Source organism: Halichoerus grypus, chromosome 5 (assembly GCF_964656455.1).
Source record: "Halichoerus grypus chromosome 5, mHalGry1.hap1.1, whole genome shotgun sequence".
Lineage (NCBI taxonomy): Eukaryota > Metazoa > Chordata > Mammalia > Carnivora > Phocidae > Halichoerus > Halichoerus grypus.
Genome location: NC_135716.1, coordinates 21388998 through 21412148, shown reverse-complemented (window position 1 = coordinate 21412148; position 23151 = coordinate 21388998). Strand labels below are relative to the sequence as shown.

The following is a 23151-nucleotide window of genomic DNA, read 5'->3' as shown; positions in this document are numbered from 1 at the left end:
TCTTCTGCTCCCCGACCTCTCTTTTTGGCTTGAGCACTTTACCCCAACCTACCACGATGTGTCAAACATCATACACGTCCAGTCATCACCGTTCTCTACCAGGCTACATGATTTTAAAGGAAAGAGCTAAGTCCTGTCCATCCTGCTACACAGTTTATGGCTGTAAGAATGGCTTTTATATAGTAGTTATTCAAGAAATATGAGTTGAATTGAACATGGCCAGTTGAACCCACCATAGGGATATCATTATTTTTACCAGCAATATAGATTTAATGGTTAAACACGGGGACACAGAAATTAGACCAAGGTGGGAATTCTTGGTTCTACCATTTACTAGCTGTGCTTTCTTGGACAAATTATTTGATCTCTCAAAGACTCCATCTCTTCATTTATAACATGGGGATACAGTAGTAACATCAGAAGATTGTAATGGAGATCATATAAGTGCTTAGCACAGTGCCTAGAACATGGGAAGCTTAATTAACACAGCAAATTATTACTACCGCTATTATTATTATTGACATAAAGGTGTTGATATTCAACGTTGGACCAATTGCTTAATGTCTGTATGTGAACTTGTTTGGATCTGGAGCTCTGACACGTACTTCTTGGGTTTCTGGTAGGTTTGCTGGGCTTGCTCCCTGTCTTCACCTATAGTTCAAGGTCTATTTCATTTATGGAGTCTATACTCTTAGAGGAGATTCCTTGTGATTAGCAACTGCCCTCTTGTGCTCACCTCTTTCTGCATGCTTGCTTCGCTAACGTGTAACTAATCAAAAAGACATGGGGGCTGGAGCAGGAATGCTCTGTTAGCTGCTTTAATAAGAAAGTTACTTATGGCATTGTGACTAAGGCTATATCTGAATTTCCATGGAGGGGAAGGAGGCGGTAGCAAATTTTTTTGACTCAAGACTATTCCACAGAGGAGCAATGAAATAGCTTTACAGTAAGAACAAAAGGACAAGCTCACTTGCCAAAGCAGATCCTAAATCTGTGGCCCAGAGTGTGTATCTGGATGCCCAAAGCTGAAGAAGCATGGAGGCCACGGGTAAAGGAGAAGCACTGGCAGGCAAATGTTAGCCCGCAATTGGAACTCAAGGTCAAGTGGAAGTAAAATATCCTTGGAGAAGGTAGAGAAACTATCAATGTTATGGATCCTTGATAAGTCAAGGACAATTTATTTTTATTTACTCAGAAAATTACCTAGGTTGCCAAAAAAGACTAGAAAAAAGTTACCCTGCTCAATTTCCATAATCACGCCTTCTTCTGAATGTCAGTGGCCTCTTCGAAGAGTCATACAGGTTGACTTCATTGTTTTGTCATGATCACAAGAAACCAGTCCATTAGAAAAATGCCAAAAGCTACTGTGACTACATAGTCTCCAGAAAACTAGGTAGGCTATGGTTATGAATGAGTAAAGGGAGTATCACTTTTTTTTTAAAGATTTTATTTATTTATTCTAGAGAGAGAAAGAGAAAGAGAGAGACAGAGAGAGAGCACATGGAGGGGAAGGGGCAGAGGGAGAAGAGAATCTCAAGCAGACTTCACACTGAGCATGACCTGAGCTGAAACCAAGAGTCGGACGCCCACCTGACTGAGCCACCCAGGCATCCAGAGGGAATATCACACATTAACCTACCAATATATTCCCCTTTTTATATAAGCCGCAATTTGATGTTACGACATCAAGTGAACCATACGCTGCCCATTTGTACGTACAATATAAATGATAGCTCTTTGCAAAGTGCTCTGGAAGAGAATTCCAACCGCCTGAAAAGACAAGAGTTCCAGCTTTTCATGGCATTTGGCTATTAGTTATTAATCTGCTTGTCCTGAGAGACAGGTACGCGAGAGTGATAAATTAATTCCAATTTGGTCGGATTGTTCAGCGTTGCAGAACTCAGCGAAGTCTTAATAAAAGGTCATGGATGGTAACAAAACTAATGGAATCTACCAAAATAGATACAGGAAAGCAACATTCAGCTCTCTTGGTGACATAATGACAAGAATATATGCAAATAAAAACATTGGAGCTGTTCTAAAACAGGAAACGGAAAGTTGTAACATAACAACAACATCTCTCGGAGCAGACATTTGGGCTCGGCACCAGCTCTTCACCACGGCTGTCAATGACAGCACAGTCGCTGTTTAATATGGAGGCAGCTGGGCAAAGACAGACTGCGTACGAGAGGGGCAAACACCAGCAAGTTTGGGCGGGAGCAGGACGGAAAACAAAATCTTCAGAGGCAAGGCCAAAACAACTGCTTCAGAAGGTGAAATCCACACCAGCTTTGGTGAAATGGTAGGAAGTGGACAACCACAATTCAGTTTCCTGGAGTGCTCTCCTCTCCAAGACAAACTTCCAAGTTACCCACGTCAAACTCACAGGGCGCGTTGGTGTATAACTGGAGAGATTATGGCTGATGTTTTTTTATTCCTTTTATGTCCCAAGTTTCCTTTGATGAGGATGCATTCTTTAAAAAAAAATCATAAAAGGAAGGAGAAAGGCAACATGGGAAAGAACTACACATATCACTTTTGTCTGGCCTTTCATGAGTCAATGTTTCCCACATACACCATTCGGGCCGGGGAGGATTTTGCTAGGTCACGTACTCCTCTTTCGTTTTGGAGGTCCCAGGGGCCACGGAGATCACATACCTGAGTACCAGAGGGAAGGAACGTTCTGGGGGCTGTGTTCAGCCTGGCTTGCCTAATTCACAGCCCTCGTGGGTACAGATCTCTCACTGTTACTCTAGGAAGAGAACTGGGCTACTTCATCAGCCAGCTAGCAGACTGGCCGGCAGCAGAAGCAGAATCAACAACAGAGTTAGGAACTCAATTTTCTTGATATTAAAAAAAAGAAAAAAGAAAAAAGAGCCAGGACATTAAAAATCATTCTACAATATTTGTGGTAGTTCAAGTATATAATGCCATCAATGAAAAACATTAAAATACTCTATAATTTTAGAGAAAGTGGTATGGCAATTTATGTGGAACCTAAAACATTATTGCACAAAAGGGCTTCAGAAATCCTTAGTGGGGGCGCCTGGGTTGCTCAGTTGGTTAAATGTCCAATTCTTGATTTAGGCTCAGTTCATAATCTCAGGGTTGTGAGCTCAAACCCTGCATCAGGCTCTGCCCTGGGTGTGGAGCCTGTTTAAGAGTCTCTCTCTCCCTCTCCCTCTGCTCCCTGCCCCACCTGGCCCTCCTGCGCATGCTCTCTCTAAAAGAAAAAAAAGAAAAGAAAAAAGAAATCCTTAGTGACTGACAACTGCTGCCCTTAGATTTCTCTATATCATATTCCTCTCCCTAGACAGCTCGTGAGAAGTTCAAACTTTTCTTAGGCATCCTTGTTGAAGATTAGTTGACTGTATATGGGTAGATTTATTTCTGGACTTTCTATTTTGTTCTATTGGTCTATCTGTCTTTCTCTATGGCAGTACAATATCATTTTGATGACTGCAGCTTTGTGATATATTCCGAAATCAGGAAATATAATGCCTCCAGCTTTGTTCTTTCTCAAGACTGATTCGGCTATTTGGGGTCTTTTGTGGTTCTATATGAATTTTAGAATTAGTTTTCATTTTCTGTAAAAAACGCCATTAGGATTTTAATAGGGAGTGCATTGAATCTGTGGATCAATTCGGGTAATATGGTCATTTTAATCATATTAAGTCTGACTTCTGCAATATAGGACAACAAGGATGAACCCTGAGGACATTAGGCTAAGGGACATAAACCAGTCACGGAAAGACAAATACTACATGATTCCACATATATGAGGTATCTATCTAAAATAGTCAAATTCACAGAATTAAAGAGTAGAATGAGAGTTGCCAGGGTTGGGGGTGAGGAAGTTACTAAATCAGAGGGCCCAAAGTTTAGTTGAATAAGATGAATAAGCTCCAGAGATGTCTAATACATGGAACCCACAGTCAACAATAATCCTGCATTTAAAAATAAGAAGGTACATCCCATGCTAAATGTTCTTGATACAATACAATAAAATAAAGAGATCCAAGTGGCAAAAAATACATTTAAAAAATCATTTTTTTATTAGAGGCTGCTCTTTTAAATATACATGTTAAAGATAACACTGCTCAGGCTCCCAGACTGGATCATTTGAGCAATGATAACACTAATTATAAGAATCAACCCTAGAGACTTCCCTCTTTCCGAAAATTAATCTGAAGGCCATTACAGAAATAGGGGAAAGGAATATGAAGTGGCAGGATGGTACAAAAACTCTCTGGTACAATTTCTAAAAATTCTGGATATGGAAGAGGATGGACACACACCTCTTCTCACCATTAAAGTTCATATCCTTTACCTGCCACACCTCCTTTGCCAAATACCTTCCCCGTAGCGGAGTGGGTTTTGTGTGGGAAAGTGAACAATGTCATATTAAACGACTTCATATTCGCCATGACAAAGGCGATTTTCTCCTGATAAAATTTCTTTTACAGAGCTGACCTTTTGGATTCATCTTCTTTGAAAGTTTGGACGGGGGCAGCAATAATCCGCTGATGTGCTGAAGGCCAGCGCCCCTTCCTTACCTGTAATAACAATCTCTCATCGCCTATGACGGCGGCTTGGTTCCAACTGATCACTTCAGAGAACGGCAACTCCCATCCGTTGCTGAGCATCACAGGGATACAGGCAGCCTGGGTGAAGAAGGGGGCTTCGTGAATGTAAGGGCAGCGGCAGGGGAGCCTTTCCAATGGGAGGTGACAGCAGGACAAGCCCAACTACTGGCGTTTCTTACTCGGATCGCTGCATGGATCCTGGGCCGCTCGGGCCAGAAGAAGAGTAAGCTCGCCTGAGTTACCGAGTCGCGGGAAGGCTACACAGATCGAGCCGAGATTTTGACGTGTGCAGGCCTTGCCCCCGAAGGCTAAAACCCCATTTCTATTCTAGCGCATGGTTCGGCTAACCTTATCGCCATGGAGACAACTGGCCTCATCCAAGAAGTTTTACTGAGGTAACAAAAATCGTCCACCAACAGCATCCCAGCCTAAAACCAACCTTGAGTATAAACGGTTTTGTCAGGGTAACTGCCACACGTCTGCTTGCGGGGTGGCTGACCCCACCGTGAGGAGCAAAAGGGGTAGAATGGGGGTTGGCCCTCCTGATGAAGCATGCTGTGGACTGAACTACTACCAGCTGCTCCCCTTTCCCCTGCGGTGCAAACATCGGAGCCAGAACCTCGTTCCGCTCACTGTGGACGGATCCAAACCACTTGTCGTACCAACGTCCTGCTTGCACAGAGATCTGTCAGCCAAGAAACGCCAGGTTAAGGACCCACTTCTGGGTCCGAATAACTCCTAATCCAAAGTGGAGACCTACTTGCTTCATGCGACATCCCACAGAGGCGATGAGAACATTAGTGTTAGGGTTATGCTCCACAGAACACACTGGAAAGGGCCTTAAGGAGAAGCAAGCTCTTCGGTTGGAGGACACGACAGAAGGATGTATGTTAGGAAGCACTGCGCACAAAAGCAGACTCTGGCAAGGTGCAGAACATAGAGGGGGAAAGAACAGAGAAGCCAGGAAGCAAGGAGTGGAGGAGGAGAGAGTCTCCGCTGAGAGTATGCTTTCTCAAGATCACGGAAGGCTGAGTGCAACTCCCAGGTGCAGGAAATGAGCACAGGTGTCTCAGCAGGTCTTTCTGCAGAGTGAGGCTAATGAGCAGATCCCCCCACCCCCACAGGCCCCAGAGCTGCGGAGCCTGGGGATAGGTGGGCCAAAGTGAGGAGCACGACCCCCTGGGCATCACTCTCAGAATTTAGAGGCACCAAGAGACGACAGAGTGGGGTGGGCAGAAAAGACAATTTGCTTTTGGGAAGCACCACCAAGAAGCCATTGTCTGAAGTCAGTGCTCTTGAGACTGGCTTCCAGGCAGGGCAGTGTGTCTGCAGGTTGCCCAGTGAGGCCGCTGTTGGGCACTCAGATCTACCCTCCGTTTGCAAACGTGTCCCCAAAGAACCCATCCTCCCTGGTGGTGAAACCATTTAATCTTCCCATGTCCGAAGACAGGGAGTAAGTCTTCTTCCCCCCACCCCCACCCCCCTTATACAAAGTGTTGCAGACTTTCTTGGGAAAACAGACTTCAGGTGTTCAAGGCAAACTGTGCATTCTGTTTAGATCCCAGCAGAAGGGCTAAGGTGAAACCCACCCCGTCTGACTTCAGTCCTCAGCCCTAGTCTGGGGAGGGTTCAGAGTCTCTTACCTGCAGAGCCTCCAGGAACCTGAAGGACCCAAGCCTGCGACCACGAGGAACCAGACAGAAAGTGGCATTGTGCAGCATTTCCCGATAATCATACCTACAAGGAGAGGAGGAGCAATCAGCAAACGAAGACCCGTTAGGAGTGGGGGATGAATGAACATCTGTGGGTGCACACCTGCGTGAAATTACCCAGAGCAACTCAGGAAATACACTGGCTGGCGGGCAGTTCTCACGTCCCCTTTGTGGAGGTGGGGGTGTTGCACGAGGGAGAGCACATGTGAAGTTTCATGGGGGACAAAGCAATTAGGGGTACATAAAAGACAAGTCTGATGGTCCCAAGAACAATTTGGCTTGCCTAGGTTTGGCTTCCAAAAATCAGAGTTTTGTGTCTTGATGAAATGTCTTGTTCCTATAAGCTTAAAAAAAAAAAAAAAAACAACCACAACGCATCACTCTTGATGCCATGTCATTCAGCAAAACTAAGACTGTCCTTGTTCCCCACCCTGTGCTATTAAAACCTACTCAGGAAACCTCCATCACAAGCACACAACAACATTCACTTTCTCCTTCACGCTGGAGTTTCTACATTTAACCAAGAATATTCAGCTACACCAGACAAATACTCCTGTTATAAGAATGGTTGACACGACTTACAGGGCAAAGACAAGGGAGATGGAAGGAGCTGGCCTAAGAAATGGGGAAATAAGAATAACAAGAGAAAAAAAAAACAGAGCAGGGGGGTGCAGAAAACCGGGGTGCAGAGAACCGGGGTGCAGAAGAGAGGATTGTGGCTTTTACTCAAATACCACTTGGTGGTATCACACGGCTTTTGCACTTGAAAAAAGGCAAAATATAACACGAGCGTCAGCTGTCTCTTTCTGCTGGTGAAGTGCAGGAAAAGCAAGGAGCATTTCATTTTGTTGAGGGCTATCACTTTAAAAGTGAGACCCACAAACACATTCCTAAACACACAGTTTCAGGTTCATTATGAGTTTAAGTAAACTTGGGAAGCCAGAAATGGCTCCTGTCCTATGAAAGCGTGGATTCTGAGAGCTAAGATGAAATCACTCTCATTTTTCAAGAGCTTCCAGTGCTCGGCAGACAGGTGTGACTCTGACGGTGGCATATGTCGCCAGCATTTTCTGACTCTAATAGTCTAATTTAGTCATAGCCTCAAGGCATCAGATTCTTCCCTCCTCGTTTTGGGATACTGATATATACATTTATATTTTTAAAGTCCACATCTATTTTTATATTCTCATACAAACTAGGCATATGGGAGTAAGCCAATTTTCAATTATAAACCCGTCATTAAGAAGAGACATCATGCAAAGGACCATTTGCTTAAACAAGCTTGTACAACTAATTTGCACAAGAAAAGGTCACCGTGAATGGATTAAGATTATCTCCATTGAGAGTAAAATAAAAACCCTCGCTGCATTAATTAAACTGCAAAATAGACTTGAAAGTAGAAAAGATTTTCAAGAGGGCTCAAATTTGGCTAAATAAGAAATATTAAATTATGATGGTAATGGCTTCTTCTTTGCTCACCAAACATAGGGAAATAATTGATAAGTATCTTCAAATTCAACTGTTAAAAATGTTGGGATCTCTACCTAATGAATGAAGAGGGGAATATGTATAGACACACACACACACACACACAAATATACATATAAACTTTAAACTCAAATTGTTTTTAATATAAAAAGGTCAAACATGCTTCAGACTACAGCAAAGTTTAATAAACGCCCAGAAAAGAAACCCCTGAGGGACTAGCACAGAAGGTCCTACATCCTCATCATTAGGCTGCTAAAACTGTAAAACCCTATTAATGTTCTGGATGGTAACAAGTTTCAAAGTTGCCAGTTGCAGAATTTACTTTAGGGAAGGAGTGGAGGTAGAGGGAAGGCAGAAAACTTACAGCAAAAATTCAAATGACAGTTATTCTAGGATGTTGATTTTTAAGTGGTGGTAGAGAAGCAGGATTTGCTGATGCAGGGGATAAAACTTACACGATTGAAGCTTGTGTTCATTCACACAACAGGTAACGGGAGATATGGGATGAACATTCTTGCCCCTAGGTAGCTGTGACATTATGAATGAAACACATGAGCTCTCTGGGACTCAGTTTCCTCATCAGCAAAATGACAAGAGATTGTTTGAAGGTCCCGTTATTCTTTATGTTACTTTTAGGTAAGACAGAATGTCCTTTCAGAATATCTCACTGCTCCAAAGGTTTCCATAACCCTTGTACAAATAAGCGTATGTGTATCTGTACAATGTATGTTTGACGTTTGTGTATCCCTAGAACCACATAAAGACACATACAGGACATGTACACATAAAACTTAAAACAATGATTTTCAGATTTCTAACCATGCTCAGCCCATGAATCTGCAAGGGGTCAGTCGTTCTAGGTGGGCCACACATGTGTTTGGTACCCTTCCGCTCAGCCCTTCTATGGACCCCCCTCTCCATTTGGATGTGCTCACACACCCCACATCTATCTCCTTCTAGATGCTTAAACTCATTCATTTTTTTTTGCAGTCATTCTCTCAAGAAGCACAACGTTCCGGGCCCTGTTCTAGTCCTGCAGAGTTGTGCGGAGAAGATCTTACTCTAGTTGCTAGACCTACCAGAGATTCATCTGATAATTCAGAAAGGCAGATGAGAACGGAGGGTGTAAAATCTCCTGGGCGTGTGTGCATCATAGAGTACATTCGAGAAGGCTGGCCTTGCACAGTGAGGCACTAGCTCTGTGGATACTCTCCCAGCAAAACAACAACTGGTAAAAATTATAAAAACATTCATTAAAAGTTTCTGGAAATTGTCCTAAGGATATAATGACAAATGGAAAAACATTTGTTCAAGAAAACCTACCAGATCTTGGCAAGAACAGTGAGCGTCTGTGGCATTTGAGCCATGACCTGCTCCATTACCAACCCCTCCCAGCTCCACCTTCCAGAAGCTCCATCTTAGGCAAGTTCAGTCAAGAAGACTGGGCTCCCTCTCCTCCCAGCTGCCATCAAGAAAGTGAAAAGACAATCCACAGAAAAAAAGAAAATATTTGCAAATCATCGACCTGATAAGAGACTTTTGTCCAGAATATGTAAAGAATTCTGACATTCAACAATCAAAAGACAATCCAGTTTGAAAACATGCCAAGGATGGACTAGATATTGTTCCAAAGAAAATACACAAAGTGCCAATAAGCATGTAAAAAGATACTCAACATTATGAACCATTAGGGAAATGCGAATCACCCACGAGGATGGCTACCCTCAGGAGAACAGCTGCTGAGGACGCTGCAGAGAAACCAGAACCCTCACATATTGCCGGTATGAAGGTAAAACGGTGCGGTCACATTGGAAAAAAGTGTGGCAGTTTCTTTTACTAAAACTAAAAATGGGATTAGCATATGACCCAACAATTGCACTCTTGGGCATTTATCCCAGAGAAAATGAAAACTTATTTTCACGCAGAAACCTGCCCATGAATGTTCACAGCAGTTTTATCCTTAATAGCCCCAAACGGGAAACTATCCAAATGTCCTTCAATGGGTGAATGATTCAACAAACTGTGGCACATCTATAGCCTCGAATACTCAGCAATAAAACGAAATGAACTATTGATACACACAACATCCTCAAGGAAATTATGCTAAGTGAAAAAGCCAATCTCAAAAGGATATATACTGCATTATTTATTTATATAGCATTCATAAAATAACAACTGTAGGGATAGATAACAGGTTAGTGGTTATCAGTGGTTAGAGATGGGGGGAAGAAAGATAGGGAGAAGACACGTCAAGTGAGGGGGGCAGCCTTCTTAAAGGGACTCATTCTCCACGATTAAGTTTAGAAATGTAAATCACATCAAAATCATAAACTTCTTCAAAATAAGAGATAATTAACACATGATATCCTAAGCAAGAAGGTAAGTAGATAAGGCAGGCAACTCATCTCAGAGAACTTTCAGCTTTAATTAATAAATGGTTTTGTTACCCTTTTCAGATGGGCATTAAGCTCCCCATTGTATAGGTAGTGACCCAGAAGTTAGAACAGTTCTCATAAATGACTGCAAAGAAAAATGCAATAAAATGACAAGACTTGAATTTAACCTAGAAACCAGGAACCACTCTATGGCCATAATAATTTTCTCCTTAAAGTTGTACAGAATAATGGATGGGATACACCCCATTTAAAATGGGCCATGTAATAATGCATAACTGAAGTCCTTCCCCTCCATATGAAACACATTTTTGCTGGCAGTAATTCAGTGCACCTGGTGGGGGAGAGGCAGTGTGGCGGGGGCGGGGGTTCTCCAAACGTGTTCTCCCATCCAGGAGCATCATCCACACCACCTGGGAACCTGGTAGAAATGAGAATTCCCAGCCTCACCAAGGCCCACTGAGGTAGAAACTCCGGGGAAAAGGTCCAGAATTCTGTTTTAACAAGCCCCTCTAGGTAATAAGGATGCACCCTAAATTTTGTGCTAAGAGCTCAAAAAATTTTTGAGTTAAGATGTTAGGAATACAAAGCTTAGTGAATAAGCAGATTTAGACACAGCCAAACCTGGGTTCAAATTTCACCTTTGCTATTTCCAAGCTGAGTGACCTTGGGAAAGGTATTTGTCTAAATCTTGGCTTCCTGGTTGGCAAAATGGAGATACTTCTACTATGAGGCTTAGATGATACCACTTAACTCAAACACAGGCATATCATAAACAATCCAAAAATGGTAGCTATTATCATTATGGCTCAAGGAAGGCAACAGAATATAATGGAAAACAGAGCTGACTTGTTAGAAGACGTGGCTTGAGGACTTTGGGTTCTGGATCTACCACTTTCTATGGGGTCCTATGCAAATGGAGTTCTCTGTCCATCAAAATCGTGACGGTCAAATGAGATCATGTCCATGTCCTATAAACTGCCATGCACTACGCAACTGCAAGTTATTGTGGTAAATGACATCAGGATGAGGGGAATAAAAACATTAAAAAAAAGAAAAAAGTAACAATAAAAAAAGAAAGAAAAGAAAGGACTGATCCCCAAAGACAGAGCCAGAGAGAAATGTGGAACAGACCCTTTAAAATAAAATGCAAATAGAAGCTGGGAATCAGAACAGAACAGCAGCTTCTAATTCAAAGGATTCTGCCTTATTAATCAAAAGCTGCATAGACAAGGATGCTGCTGGTGCAGGGTGCCTACCGTAGGTCCTCCTGTGCGTCCCACAACTCCTCCGGGGCGTGCACAGTTTCCATGAGAGCCTGCTTTCTGCTAATCAAAGAGGGTAGGCCCGAAGCAAGTGATCCGGCCTCTCATCTCTGTAGTCATACAATTCTAGTCACCCCGTGATGTTGCTACAGTTTGTCTCAAGTATTTATTTGTAAAGTAAGTGAACATCTATGCTATCTGTTCCCTCCAGTCTCCATCCTCATAAGTACTTAATCTTTGCTTACACCCAGGTTTGAATCATGTCCCTTAAGAGAAAAAGAAAGAAACCAAAAACAATTTATGACTGCTGTAGTTCCATAAAGTACACGAAGAAGGGAAATAAAATAGCTTCCTCAGCACCTCCTCTGTGCTTTCTTTTATTCAATCAACAAACATTAGTTAGTTGAATGCCTACCGTGCGTCAGACACTACTCAAGGAACTGATGGTCCAGTGAAAAGGCAGATGCGTTATTGCTATTCAGTGAGGGAATATGATGATCAATGATTGTTATTTAGCGGTAGGATGGAGGCATGAGGTGGATTATGCGAAGAGAAATAAGAAGGACAACCTGGCTTTGGTGGGGAGACTGAGAAGCAGGGGTGCCTCCACGAGCAAGGGAAACTGAACTAATTATTAAGTGAAGAGCAAGAATCAGCTTGGCAAGGCTGAGAGGAGGGGCAGTAGGAATTTTGGGGGGGTAGAAACAGCACAGCAGGAACAAACACCAAGACGAGAGAACCCACCACAGTTTGGGGGAGGGGGAGGTGATGGGTGGGGGGAGGGGAAGGAAACTGCCGGTAGGTGCGGGGTCCCCCTGGGCAGACTATGTGTGGTATCTCTCCTGGAGCTCAGATGCGATTCTGTGCAGTGGTCGTGAGTCACCGAAGGGCTTAGCAGAAGCATGACACTTTCCCAATGGCATTCTTAGGACCTGCTAACCTTGCCAAGAACGCAGGTCACAGCTCTGGAACCATTAGGGCTCCAACTCCAGGCTTTCTGATTCTAAAGGGTGATTGCCTTCCACCACGTCACGCTGCCTCTTTGGTCAGTCACACAAATGCAGAGACTGAAAAGACATTTCTTTCTTTTCTCTTTTTTTTTTTAAGTTTGTATTTTTAAGTAATCCCTACACCCAACGTGGCGCTCACACTCACAACCCCGAGATCAAGAGTTGCATGCTCCACCAACTGAGCCGGCCAGGCACCCCTGAAAATACATTTCTGATGGAGCGAAGTCCTAAGCAGTTCACCTGGTTTCGAGCACTAGCCACAAATGGTTACCACTGAGAGGACCCTTTCTCCCCGACCCAAAACTCTGCGTCACGTCCCACCAGCCGTTCAGTCCAAGATGGTGCTCTGTTTTTTATGAACCATATTGCCGTAGACCCTTTCTTGGACTTGATAGACTTAACACATAAAATCTCAATTATGTTTGAGAAAACCCGAAGTCCGTAACACGTAATAACATGAAATTGGCCCAAGACATAAATGTGAACAGAGAAACATACCTTTAGTTAGAAAATGGGTCCAGCTGGCCCCCAGAGTACGGCCATGTGATACCTTGCAAGCACTCCTACAGAGGTACAGGCCCCTGGGGTCTCTGAGAATTCGTGGGACACACTAAGCCTCAGTTTCTCCGCGAGCGACTCACACAGCTTTTGAGCACACGAATGAGCTCCATGCGTTCTAGCGTCGGGCAAATGCTGAGAGCTAACTCGCGTGTGGTGCTGGACCGGGCTGACCAGAGGGGCGGCAGCCTCGGGGCCACTTAGCAGCCCGCAGCCAGAAGGCACTCGCTAGGTGGAGGTGGTGATTTCTCATTCCGGCGACGCCTGCCTCGAGCAGTGCTTGCTGCTAGAACCTCGGGGGCACCCAGTCAGGCCCCACAGCAGGACTTTCTTACAGTGCTCCTCAGAAGGCTGTTGCTGGTCCCGCACTGTGCACCGCAGAGAGCAGTGGTTGGCTACGATGAGGGACGGGTAGCGACCTCCACCCTTTCACATTTCTTGGCTATCCACGAAAAACCATCTCCGTTTTACTGTCCATTTAAAACCCATTTCAGTATTGGGAAGGGAGGGAGCTCTGGCTGGAGCATGAGGCCCCAGGGGAAGCGTGGACTCTTGCACACACACGGTCTCACTGAAGCCTCACGTCCACGCTGGGAGGTAGGTATGGTTATGCCAGCTTCCCATGCGGGAGAAGAGAGAGTCAGAAGACACTTGGAAGCAAACACCCTGTCTGACTACACTGGATCATAACCCCATATCATGTCAAAATTCCCCCACCCCATCTCTACCCTAAATATCTACTGACAGTTCAAAACTTTAAACTTGGACTTCGTGGTAATCACCACCTACGTAAACTAACAAATCCAGCATGTACCAGGGGCACCTCTTCCTTCAACATGGGTAGAAGACCATCTTGGTTCCCTCTATTAAATAGCAGCTCAACGGTGAATATGTAAAAGCAAGTGATAAAATATGACAGCCATTAAAGGTAACAATTATTTTTTTCTAAAGATTTATTTATTTGAGAGAGATGGGGGGAGGGGCAAGGGAAGGGAGAGAGGGAGAGAGAATCCCAAGCAGACTCCCTGTTGAGCACGGAACCCGATGTGGGGCTCGATCCCATGACCCTCAGATCATGACCTGAGCTGAAATCAAGACCATCTGACTTCACCAATGGAGCCACCCAGGTGCCCCTAAAGGTAACAATTATAATAATGATACCCCTACCCCCCTACACTGATTAAAAGTTTCCTGTGGGCAGGGCAACAACCTGGGCTCATTATTGTACTTTATCTCTACAACTACATGTGAAATGGCCCCATTTTACAGATGATGAAGTAGAGCAACAAAGGTTTTACGGGGCTCGTACGAGAGCACATATTGTGCAGAATCCACAATATGCTCTCTTGTCTCTCAGAGCTGCTGAGAAGGAGCGATATGGTGACAGCCAAGGTGAAAACGAAAGATTTCTACCGCATTGGGCCGGGTGACATAGATCTCAGAATGTTGTCAGGCAGAGACGATTGGAGCACCAGCTTCTGTGCTCAGCAACACCAAATTTCAAACGGTCCCGAGATAGATGCACCTCTGGGACACGTGGGTCTCAACAATTCTCTGGTCAGAAAGAAAGCATTTCTGGAAATGCTACCTAAAGTGTGACCTGGGTACAGGGGGGACAGAAGAGGGAGGGGTGATAAAAAAGCCAGCAGCAACAATGACCTCGCGTGGATAAAATGGGTCTGCCAGAGGTACACCAAGGTCTTGGCTGCAGGAGCTAAGTGCCTGTGACCGGCCCGAGGGCAAGTGGGAAGCCCGAGGTCATTATCTTACCATTAACTTTCACCAGGCTCTGTGCCAAGGAGCCTGGCCGAGGGGAGCGGGGCCAGGGAGTGTGGCCCGAAGCTGAGAACACCAGCACGGAGCATCTGTCCTAAATGGCAGCTCCTCATCAGGGACAGGCCGAGTCTCAGGGAGCAGGCAGCAGCAGGGGGCACCTCTCCCCAACACAACCCTCTTTCCTTCCTCTGCTTTTCCTGCACTTCTGGAGGAAGCCTCCTTGGATCGCTGAGTCTTGGCCAGAGACCCTCTCGCTGCTCACACAGCGCCCAGGGCCGACCTTCTATTGCTCATACTATATTAAGTTGCCCATTTTCCTGTTTTCCTTCCCTGGACTCCAGAAGACAGAGCCATGGTCCCACTTTCTGCTGAACCAGCCCCCCACCCACCCCACCCCAGGGCCTGGCCTACAGCAGCCACTCGAAAAATAGTAAATGGATGACAAATGCTCAGATGCTCAGCATCCATCGGTTTGCATTTAGGTGTGCAGGGGCTATGGGAGCAAGACGAAGACCAAGAGAGGCAAGCCCTTCTTCACGACGATTGCCTCTATTCAGCCATAACAACGTGTCCAGCTCCTGGTTATGCCTGATCTTCCCAGGATGATCTTCACTTCTGTGTTTAGGCTGAGCCGAAGTTAGAGAATGGAAAACAGTGTCTTTTATTTATTTATTTTTGTCTTCCTTTCGTACACTTCCTATCCCTTCTTCTCTGTCTTTAATTCTAAAGGCCTGGCAGCTTGTTAAAAATTTCATTTTCTTTCTGCACACTGGTGAGGGTGGGAAATGTGCTTCACCGGCCCTGATAAATAGCATTATTTGCAAATCGAGTCAAATGTGCAGTGCTACTCAAAGTGAACCCTCACCTGGCTCTCCTCCACGTCAGAGCTGAAGAAAAGCAAACAAATGGTAGAACTTCCTCCTGGCTTCCTAAGGATAAACACTGCTTTGGTCCAAAGGCAATGACTCCCCATCCCCCAAAGAAAACTGGGCTCAACCCAGCGTTCTGACCGCTTCCCTTCTTGAGCCAAGACATTCTTTCCTGCCCGCCCGGACTTGGTCAGCCCTGGGATTAGGAGGATGTCTGGAATTCCTGCTGGGCTGTTCTCATCACCAGAGCAGGCACTAGCCAGTGGTGAATAGGACATGCCCCTGCATTCTTTGTCAGCACATAAGCCTTTCGTCTGGTCCTTGCACTTAAGTGATTATAAAATACCTTGAGAATCCAATTACAGTTAATGAAATGACAGCTGGCTCGGCTAACCTCACCTTCCTAACTCTGCTCCTATTTTTGCCATTCCTGAGGTCTACCTTCTGACTTGGACAGTCAGGGCCAGCTCACTTCTGCACCCTTCGCGCTGAATCAGCAAATGAGGCCTCAGAAGTCTGCGGAGGTAAAGATGGTGCATCCTCAAGAAATAATGGGACACCAACATCATATGAAAGCTGCGTGAAGCTGGTCGACTATGAAAAGTTTATTCTTTCCCTCTGGGTATGTGAATGTATAAATGTACATGTGCATGTGTGTCCCTGGGACATAAACATCTGTGTTATGGTTAACGACCTGATAGCACGTATTGTTTATTTACCAGATCACTCTCCCATAAGGGTTTGGTCAGTGGAGACTGGAAAGGCCCATAAATCCAGATTCTGCCATTTCCTTTGGCAGAAGAACAATAGTGCCCTGGGGGAGAGAGTCTGAGCTCGGTGCCACCCCTCCCTTCTCCTCCAACTGGCTCTGCTCAGCCCAGCTCCCCTTGAGAAGCAGCTAAGGAGCTAGCCAGCTCCTAGGTGTCCTCATTTTGGGAAAGGCCTACGGGACAGAGAACATTTAAGTACCTAATAGGGGAGGGGTATACCAGGTGGCCTTTAAGATGCCTCTTGCTCTGATATTTGTTCACTGGACAAATGAATCCTGAACAGCTCCTATGTGCCTGGTAGCACACTGAGCAGAGGGGAAACAAAGATGCAAACACCCAATGGTTTTTGTAATTACACTGGAACCCCAATCTCCGCACACCCCTCTTTCCTAGATCTCCTTAATTCTACTCCTTTGGGTCTCCACGCGAACAGAACAACAAGAAGCATACTCTGGTTCATATTAGTTTCAGGTCAGAATAAGTTCAGTCTTACACGTTCAATCCATTTTTTCCCAGAGTAACCAAAAATACCCTTAAAATGCTAACTCCAAGGCTGAAAACCCCCCAGTGGCTCCTCATGGCACTTAGAATAATATTCATACCCCTTGCCCTGGCCAACAGGACTCCATGAGAACTGGCCTCTGCCCACAGCATGCCCCTCTCCTCACCTACCATCTACTGCTAGCAGCTTCTCTACACACAACTGGCTCATTACCATCTGCTGGACTTGTACTTGCTATGTCCTCTGTCTGGAATAGTCTCCCCAATCTGCCCCAAGATGCAAATCAGCATTCAGAGAAACAGGCCCTCCTCAGAGAGGCCCTCACAGACCAGCCTGCGTTCCCTGCACTCACTGTCCCATTGGCCTGTTTCCTCTCTGTCCTAGGATTTACCACTGTCTGAATTCACCCATCTGCTTGTTTTACCAGCTCACTCACCTTCTCCATAAATATCATACACATATACCATGAGAAAAGGAGCTTACCTGCTCTTATTCACCACTGTGACCTCAGCCCCTAGACCTGTGCCTGGACCATGGTAACCTTAAGAAATATTTGTTGTTGAATGAATACCAGATCTCCTCTCATTCCTCAGGGAATAATACCCATGAGGTCACAAAGTGTCCAAGTTGCTGGCCAAGTACACCAGGATAACTCCTAGGACAACCTTCTACAAGAACACAGAAGAGCACAGAGAAATTTTCTTCTGTCTTTGTGTGTGTGTGTGTGCAATACTAGCCTCTCTTCTCTGGTTACTATTAAGATTCATCAACTGCTCTAGGGCGCCTGGGTGGCTCAGTTGGTTAAGCGACTGCCTTCGGCTCAGGTCATGATCCCGGAGTCCCGGGATCGAGTCCCGCATCAGGCTCCCTGCTCAGCAGGGAGTCTGCTTCTCCCTCTGACCCTCCTCCCTCTCATGCTCTCTGTCTCTCATTCTCTCTCTCTCAAATAAATAAATAAAATCTTAAAAAAAAAAAAAAAAAAAAAAAGATTCATCAACTGCTCTAAATGCCATCTGCTATGAAAGCAAAATCTCATTAAAAATGTCTTTGGAGAAAAATTTTTTTTAAAAAGAATGCCTTTAAGAGAGGTTTATGTAGAGGGATAGAATGAAAGCTGCATGAACAAACATTAGAAAGTATAGTTTCTGGTCTTGACTTTGTCATTAATGGTTTGATTTTAAAAGAGGCGCTTTGGTTCTAAATCCATCTCATTTATAACATGGACCAATCATGCTAGTCTTGCTTACCTAACAAGGTCTACTGAGGATCTAAGGGGACAGAGTACATGAGAACTTCATATAAACTAAAGTGCCCCTGAGAATTTTATATAAACGGAAGTGCGTAGGAATATTGGAGAGCACAAGGCAAGGGCTTTCTTGGAACGGTCTTTGTATATGAGGAGGTCATAATGTAGATGATGTCAAAGGCTTGGCATTGTTTTGATTCTTGTCCTCTTTTTTTTTCTATAAGATTTTATTTATTTATTTGACAGAGAGAGCGCGCACAAGCAGGGAGATCACAGAGGCAGAGGGAGAAGCAGGCTTTCTGTTGAGCAGGAGCCCAATTCGGGGCTCAATCCCAGGACCCTGTGACCATGACCTGAGCGGAAGGCAGACGCTTAACCGACTGAGCCACCCAGGCACCCCTCTTGTCCTCTTTTTTGAGTCCCAAATTATTATGGCCTATACCCCAAACCCAACCAATGCTTCAGAAGTGCAGATCATTTTCCAAAAGAAGCATCTGGAATAGCTAATTTGTTACCGAAGACAATGATGAAACACACACAATCCTGGAAGGGTCCGGAAAGCCAGCCACGATTCCCAGGGCTCCACTGTGCGAGTTCTCAGCTATTAGCCAATCGGTCCATTTTCAGGGTATGCATCTGTAATGAAGATGGCTCAGAACTCTTGGCTACGGGGCCCTTAAAGAGAGAGCAACTCTGTCACGTGGACCGTCTTGTTGCTTAGTTTCCACTAAGGTATCTTGGTTTTTCAATAAACCGTCAAGTAAAACTTGGCATCAAAACACAAAGTGAGTAACTTCCTCTGTACAGAAGCTGACGGCTCGGCTGTGTGTCCGACAGATAGCTGCTCAGAATTGTCTCCAAAGGCGACTGCGTCCTCTCGGGAAGGGAGCTGGTACCACAGCTCTCTGTCCTACAGTTTACCACTGTCTGAATTCACCCATCTGCTTTGACCAGTCACCAGGTGAGCGAGCTGGTAAAAGGCGTAAAGTCAAAGCAACATTTAGGGACGATCTTTATGGAAAGTTAACCCTGCAACGCCCATCGACCACATCCCTCTCCATGACTGTTGGTTTTGGAATTATAAAAGTTTTGGAGGTGTGAAAACATAATTGGAAAACTTTTTTTTTCCTGCTTAAAGGGCTAATTGATTTCACAGGTGTTTAATTATCATTTGCTGTGAGGTAATACCTTGTAGCGCCATAAAAATGGATTTAATTTTCGAGTGCTTGCAAAACCACTGCCAAAGCCAAGCGAGAGCTAAAGCTAGATAATTATTCTATAAATCAAACACACTGTCTCCTTTCTTTGAAATTTTTAATACTTGGAGATAATGATATCTGACAACCTTGAAACTAACATGAAAAGGATTTTCTTGCCACGTGCCAAAAGGCAACGACTGGAGCATTTTAGGCAGTTTGGTTCATTAACAGTGACTCGGGCAGCCTTGAGGTCCTGCCTGTGGGCTCCCAAAACATGCCAAGGGTAAGGGCATTGGTGTATGTCAAGATAGAGTATACTCTACCAACATCAAATGGCCACACCATCATCAAACATCACACAACATCAAATGGTCCAGTAAGGTCCACAGAAAAACAGGAATGAAACCCAAACCACCCTTAGCACCAAAAACTGCCTGAACACAACTGTGAGCCCAAACTCAGAGTCCTGGAATGTGGAAAGTGGAGGTTTTTCAACTTGATCAATGAATACTTTCCTATCTCATGCTTATGGCACAACACTCATGCTTTCTGTAATAACGAGAGAGAGAGAAATCATGAAATAATAAAAAAAAAGTTAACAGCTGGAAGGCACTACCAAGATCGTCCACTCCAAACGTTCCAGATGAAAAAAGCAAAGCCAGGAGAGGTCAAGTAACTTGCCCAAGATACCACCACCAGGGGCAGAAGCAAGATAAAAAAAGGTGAGTTCCGAGCGAGCAGAGAAAAAGACAGCTTGAAAATAGATTTGGAGTCCCAATCTCAACCAAAATCTAAAAATAAAAGAAGGATTTTTTTAAAAGGGGGAAAAAAAAATCATTCCATAAGAGGAGTGGCTATTTCTTCAGCAGAGCCCAGTTTCCGAGGAAATGTTGAAACTGCCTTAAATAACCACATGGGGGTTTTAGTTGCTGCCACGTTTAAAATTTTTTTTCTCCAACTTTTATTCAGAAGCTGATGAAGTCGTAATACATTCCATTAGATCAAGGGTGCTAAAGTGATTTCAGAAAGTGGGGTGATCTGGTGGGGCACACACGCTGTCCGTGCTATTTAATTTAATGCATGCCCCACAAATCACTGGACGGTATGGATTTTCAGGTGGTTCAAGTTGGCCTTTATAGTAATGATTAAGGTATTAGAAGGCAAAAGGCAGTATAACTGGTGCCATTCCTGGACACCGTGCTTGGGTCCTCATGGTAAAAGTAAAAAAATTGTGTGCAGAGTAGGCAGGGGAAAACGTGGGTGCCCATGTAGACTAAAAGGGGTAGGATGGACAGGCATTCTCAGGGACTGGCTTGGAATTGCAATGGAAACTCTTGCTATCAGTAAGAATGATGATAATAATTAGAACTAACATTTCTTATGAGCTTATTCCATGCCCAACCTTCTGCAAAGCACGTTATAGCTGGCCATTTGATCTTCTGACAACCCTGTAAGGTAGGGAATATTATGTCTCCTACTTTATAGAAGAAGAAATTGAGGATTATATCTAAGTTGTCTACATTCATTTAATAAGCAGACAGGTGGGATCTGAACTCAGGCATTCTGACTGTAGGGCCCAATTTATCATAGAGTAGCACAATGCCTTGCTTCTAGAATGCTTCTTGGAGATGTCCTGTGTACTAGCTAAGTGAGCTCTGTCTTGAGGGACACCAGGGGAACCCCTATGGAATCTCCTGGACTGATTCACAGTCTTCTGGTTGGAAACAGCCTGGTACTGCACCGGCTCTTTTATCTGGTTCTGAATTAGAGAAGATGTCCTTCCCGGGGTCACCTCCCTTCTCAAATATTACTCCTGGATCCTGGGGAGTAGACAGAGCAGGTAAGAAACAAATGGCTGCTCATTTGCTATATTTTATCCCAGAAAGGACCGCTTTTAGAACATAGAAACCTCAAGGCCTCATTCTAAGAATTTATATAATTTTACGTTCCCCATCCACCGCAAGGCTTTGGTACCAAGACCCACACCCACCTTTTAGTTAACTAGAAAACTGTGTGGAACCCCTCCAATGTGTGCAGGTCCCTAATCCCATATGAACAGGACAGGGAAGAGACAGAATAAACACTGCAGGAGACACTGGTATTTTGTTCATGCACTCACTTACTCATCCATCCACCCATCTACCAATAATACTTATTGTGGGGGCGCCTGGGTGGCTCAGTCCGTTAAGCGTCCGACTTATGATTTCAGCTCAGGTCATGATCTCAGGGTGGAGAGATTCAGCCCGGCGTTGGGCTCCTTGCTGGGCGTGGAGCCTGCTTAAGGTTCTCTCTCCCTCCCCCCTAATCCTCCCCCTTCCCTCTTTCTCTCTCTCTCTCTCTCTCTAAAAAAAAAAAAAAAGAAATAATAATAATAATACTTATTGTGAACCTACCTAAGAACCAGGCATGCCGTTGTTAGGAGCAAGGAATACATGGTGAGCAAAAATTCATCATCGCCATCGTCACATTTCGTTACCTTGTGGACTTCTCCCTTGTTGGGGAGACTGATATTAAGTGATTTTTAATGAGAGGAGAGACTAATGGTACTCCAAACGCACGCAGAAGACAGTGACCTTGTCAGGATGAGGGGACTGAGCTGGGACCGTAGGGTGAAGCAGGCCTGGGGTTGAAAGGAAGCACAGTGAGCAGTGTTGATGGGCAAACCGTCAAAGGCCACCAAGATGGCCTGGGTGCAAAGACTGCCAAGAACTTTAAAATACGTTTGGGCAAGCAAAATACACATACAACAACTACTCATCTCAACAAGTCAAAAACATCTTGCTGCGACAAAGACTAACTCTCAGGATGTTTGTACAAAACAAAGGCTGGGGCTTCTCGCTGCCTGGAAACAGGAGTGTGGTGAAAGTCGGCCTGTCTGGATGGATGAGGGCTTCCTGTGACACCTGTCGATTGTACGGAACGTTCTAGAGTCCACACTCCTGTGAAGCAATGGCAGCCGGCAGCTGGTCTGAACCCACGTTAGAGACGGGAAAGCTGCGGCAGGAAGGAGCCGTCACATCCTGGTGAGAGCGAATGAGCGCCCCCTGCGGACTGCTCCGTCCATTTCCCCTGCTCTCCCCCCAGGACAGGCCAACTCACCTGGCATAGCCCTTATTTACGAGGGCCACAAAATTCTACAAGCTCTGTAGAGATTGTGCTGAGTCCCTAAATCATCATATTTTCACAGTAATTAAAAGCCAAATTCCCCAACTCCCTAAATGTGACGAGCAGCTTGAATGCCGGTATTTTGCCCTAACGTAGAACATCTCTAGGGTGAAGGAAATCATGAGAGGAAAGGCAGAGATGCCATAATCGCAGAAAGCGGCGGCCTCACAGGGCAGGGGACGTGGGCCGAGAGGGGAAGGAAGCCAGGGCTCCCGCTGGGAGGGCGCACTCGGGATCTGCCCCTGGGAGCTGGCTTCTGCCCAGCGGCCTCGAGGGCTGCCTGCTGGCGGGTCTGACCCGGGGCCCGCGGCCAGAGAGGCCCCGTGAAGGCATCTCTCTGCCACCGTGATGTGTCCTTCCTGCTGATTTAATACTCCTTCAGGTGAGGGCGTGAAAGAGGGAATTTCAGTTATTAAGGCATTAGTTTGGGTTGGAGCCAAGAACAAAAGAAAAGCCACCACTGGGCTTCGCCCAACAAAGACACGGCTTTCATGCATCTGCCTTCTGGACTAATTTAGGGATTATAGGACCTACCCAAGAACCTCTGACACCAGAGCAAGCCACTGTCACCTGGATCTTGAAGGCTGCTAATCCCCTTGGGGAAAAAAAAAA

The 23151-nt window shown here is 45.0% G+C and overlaps 1 protein-coding gene across 2 annotated transcripts in view; it reads right to left on the bottom strand.

Annotated features, from left to right (window-relative positions):
• Window positions 1-23151, bottom strand: part of EXT1 (exostosin glycosyltransferase 1) — a 274149-nt gene that overhangs the window by 28388 nt on the left and 222610 nt on the right. For both annotated transcript variants that reach the window (XM_036120269.2, XM_036120268.2), the window contains exons 2-3: window positions 6230-6323; window positions 4557-4664 (exon numbers count right to left, since the gene is read on the bottom strand). In XM_036120269.2, the coding sequence (XP_035976162.1) occupies window positions 4557-4664; window positions 6230-6323 (202 nt within the window). The remainder of the gene's footprint in view (window positions 1-4556; window positions 4665-6229; window positions 6324-23151) is intronic.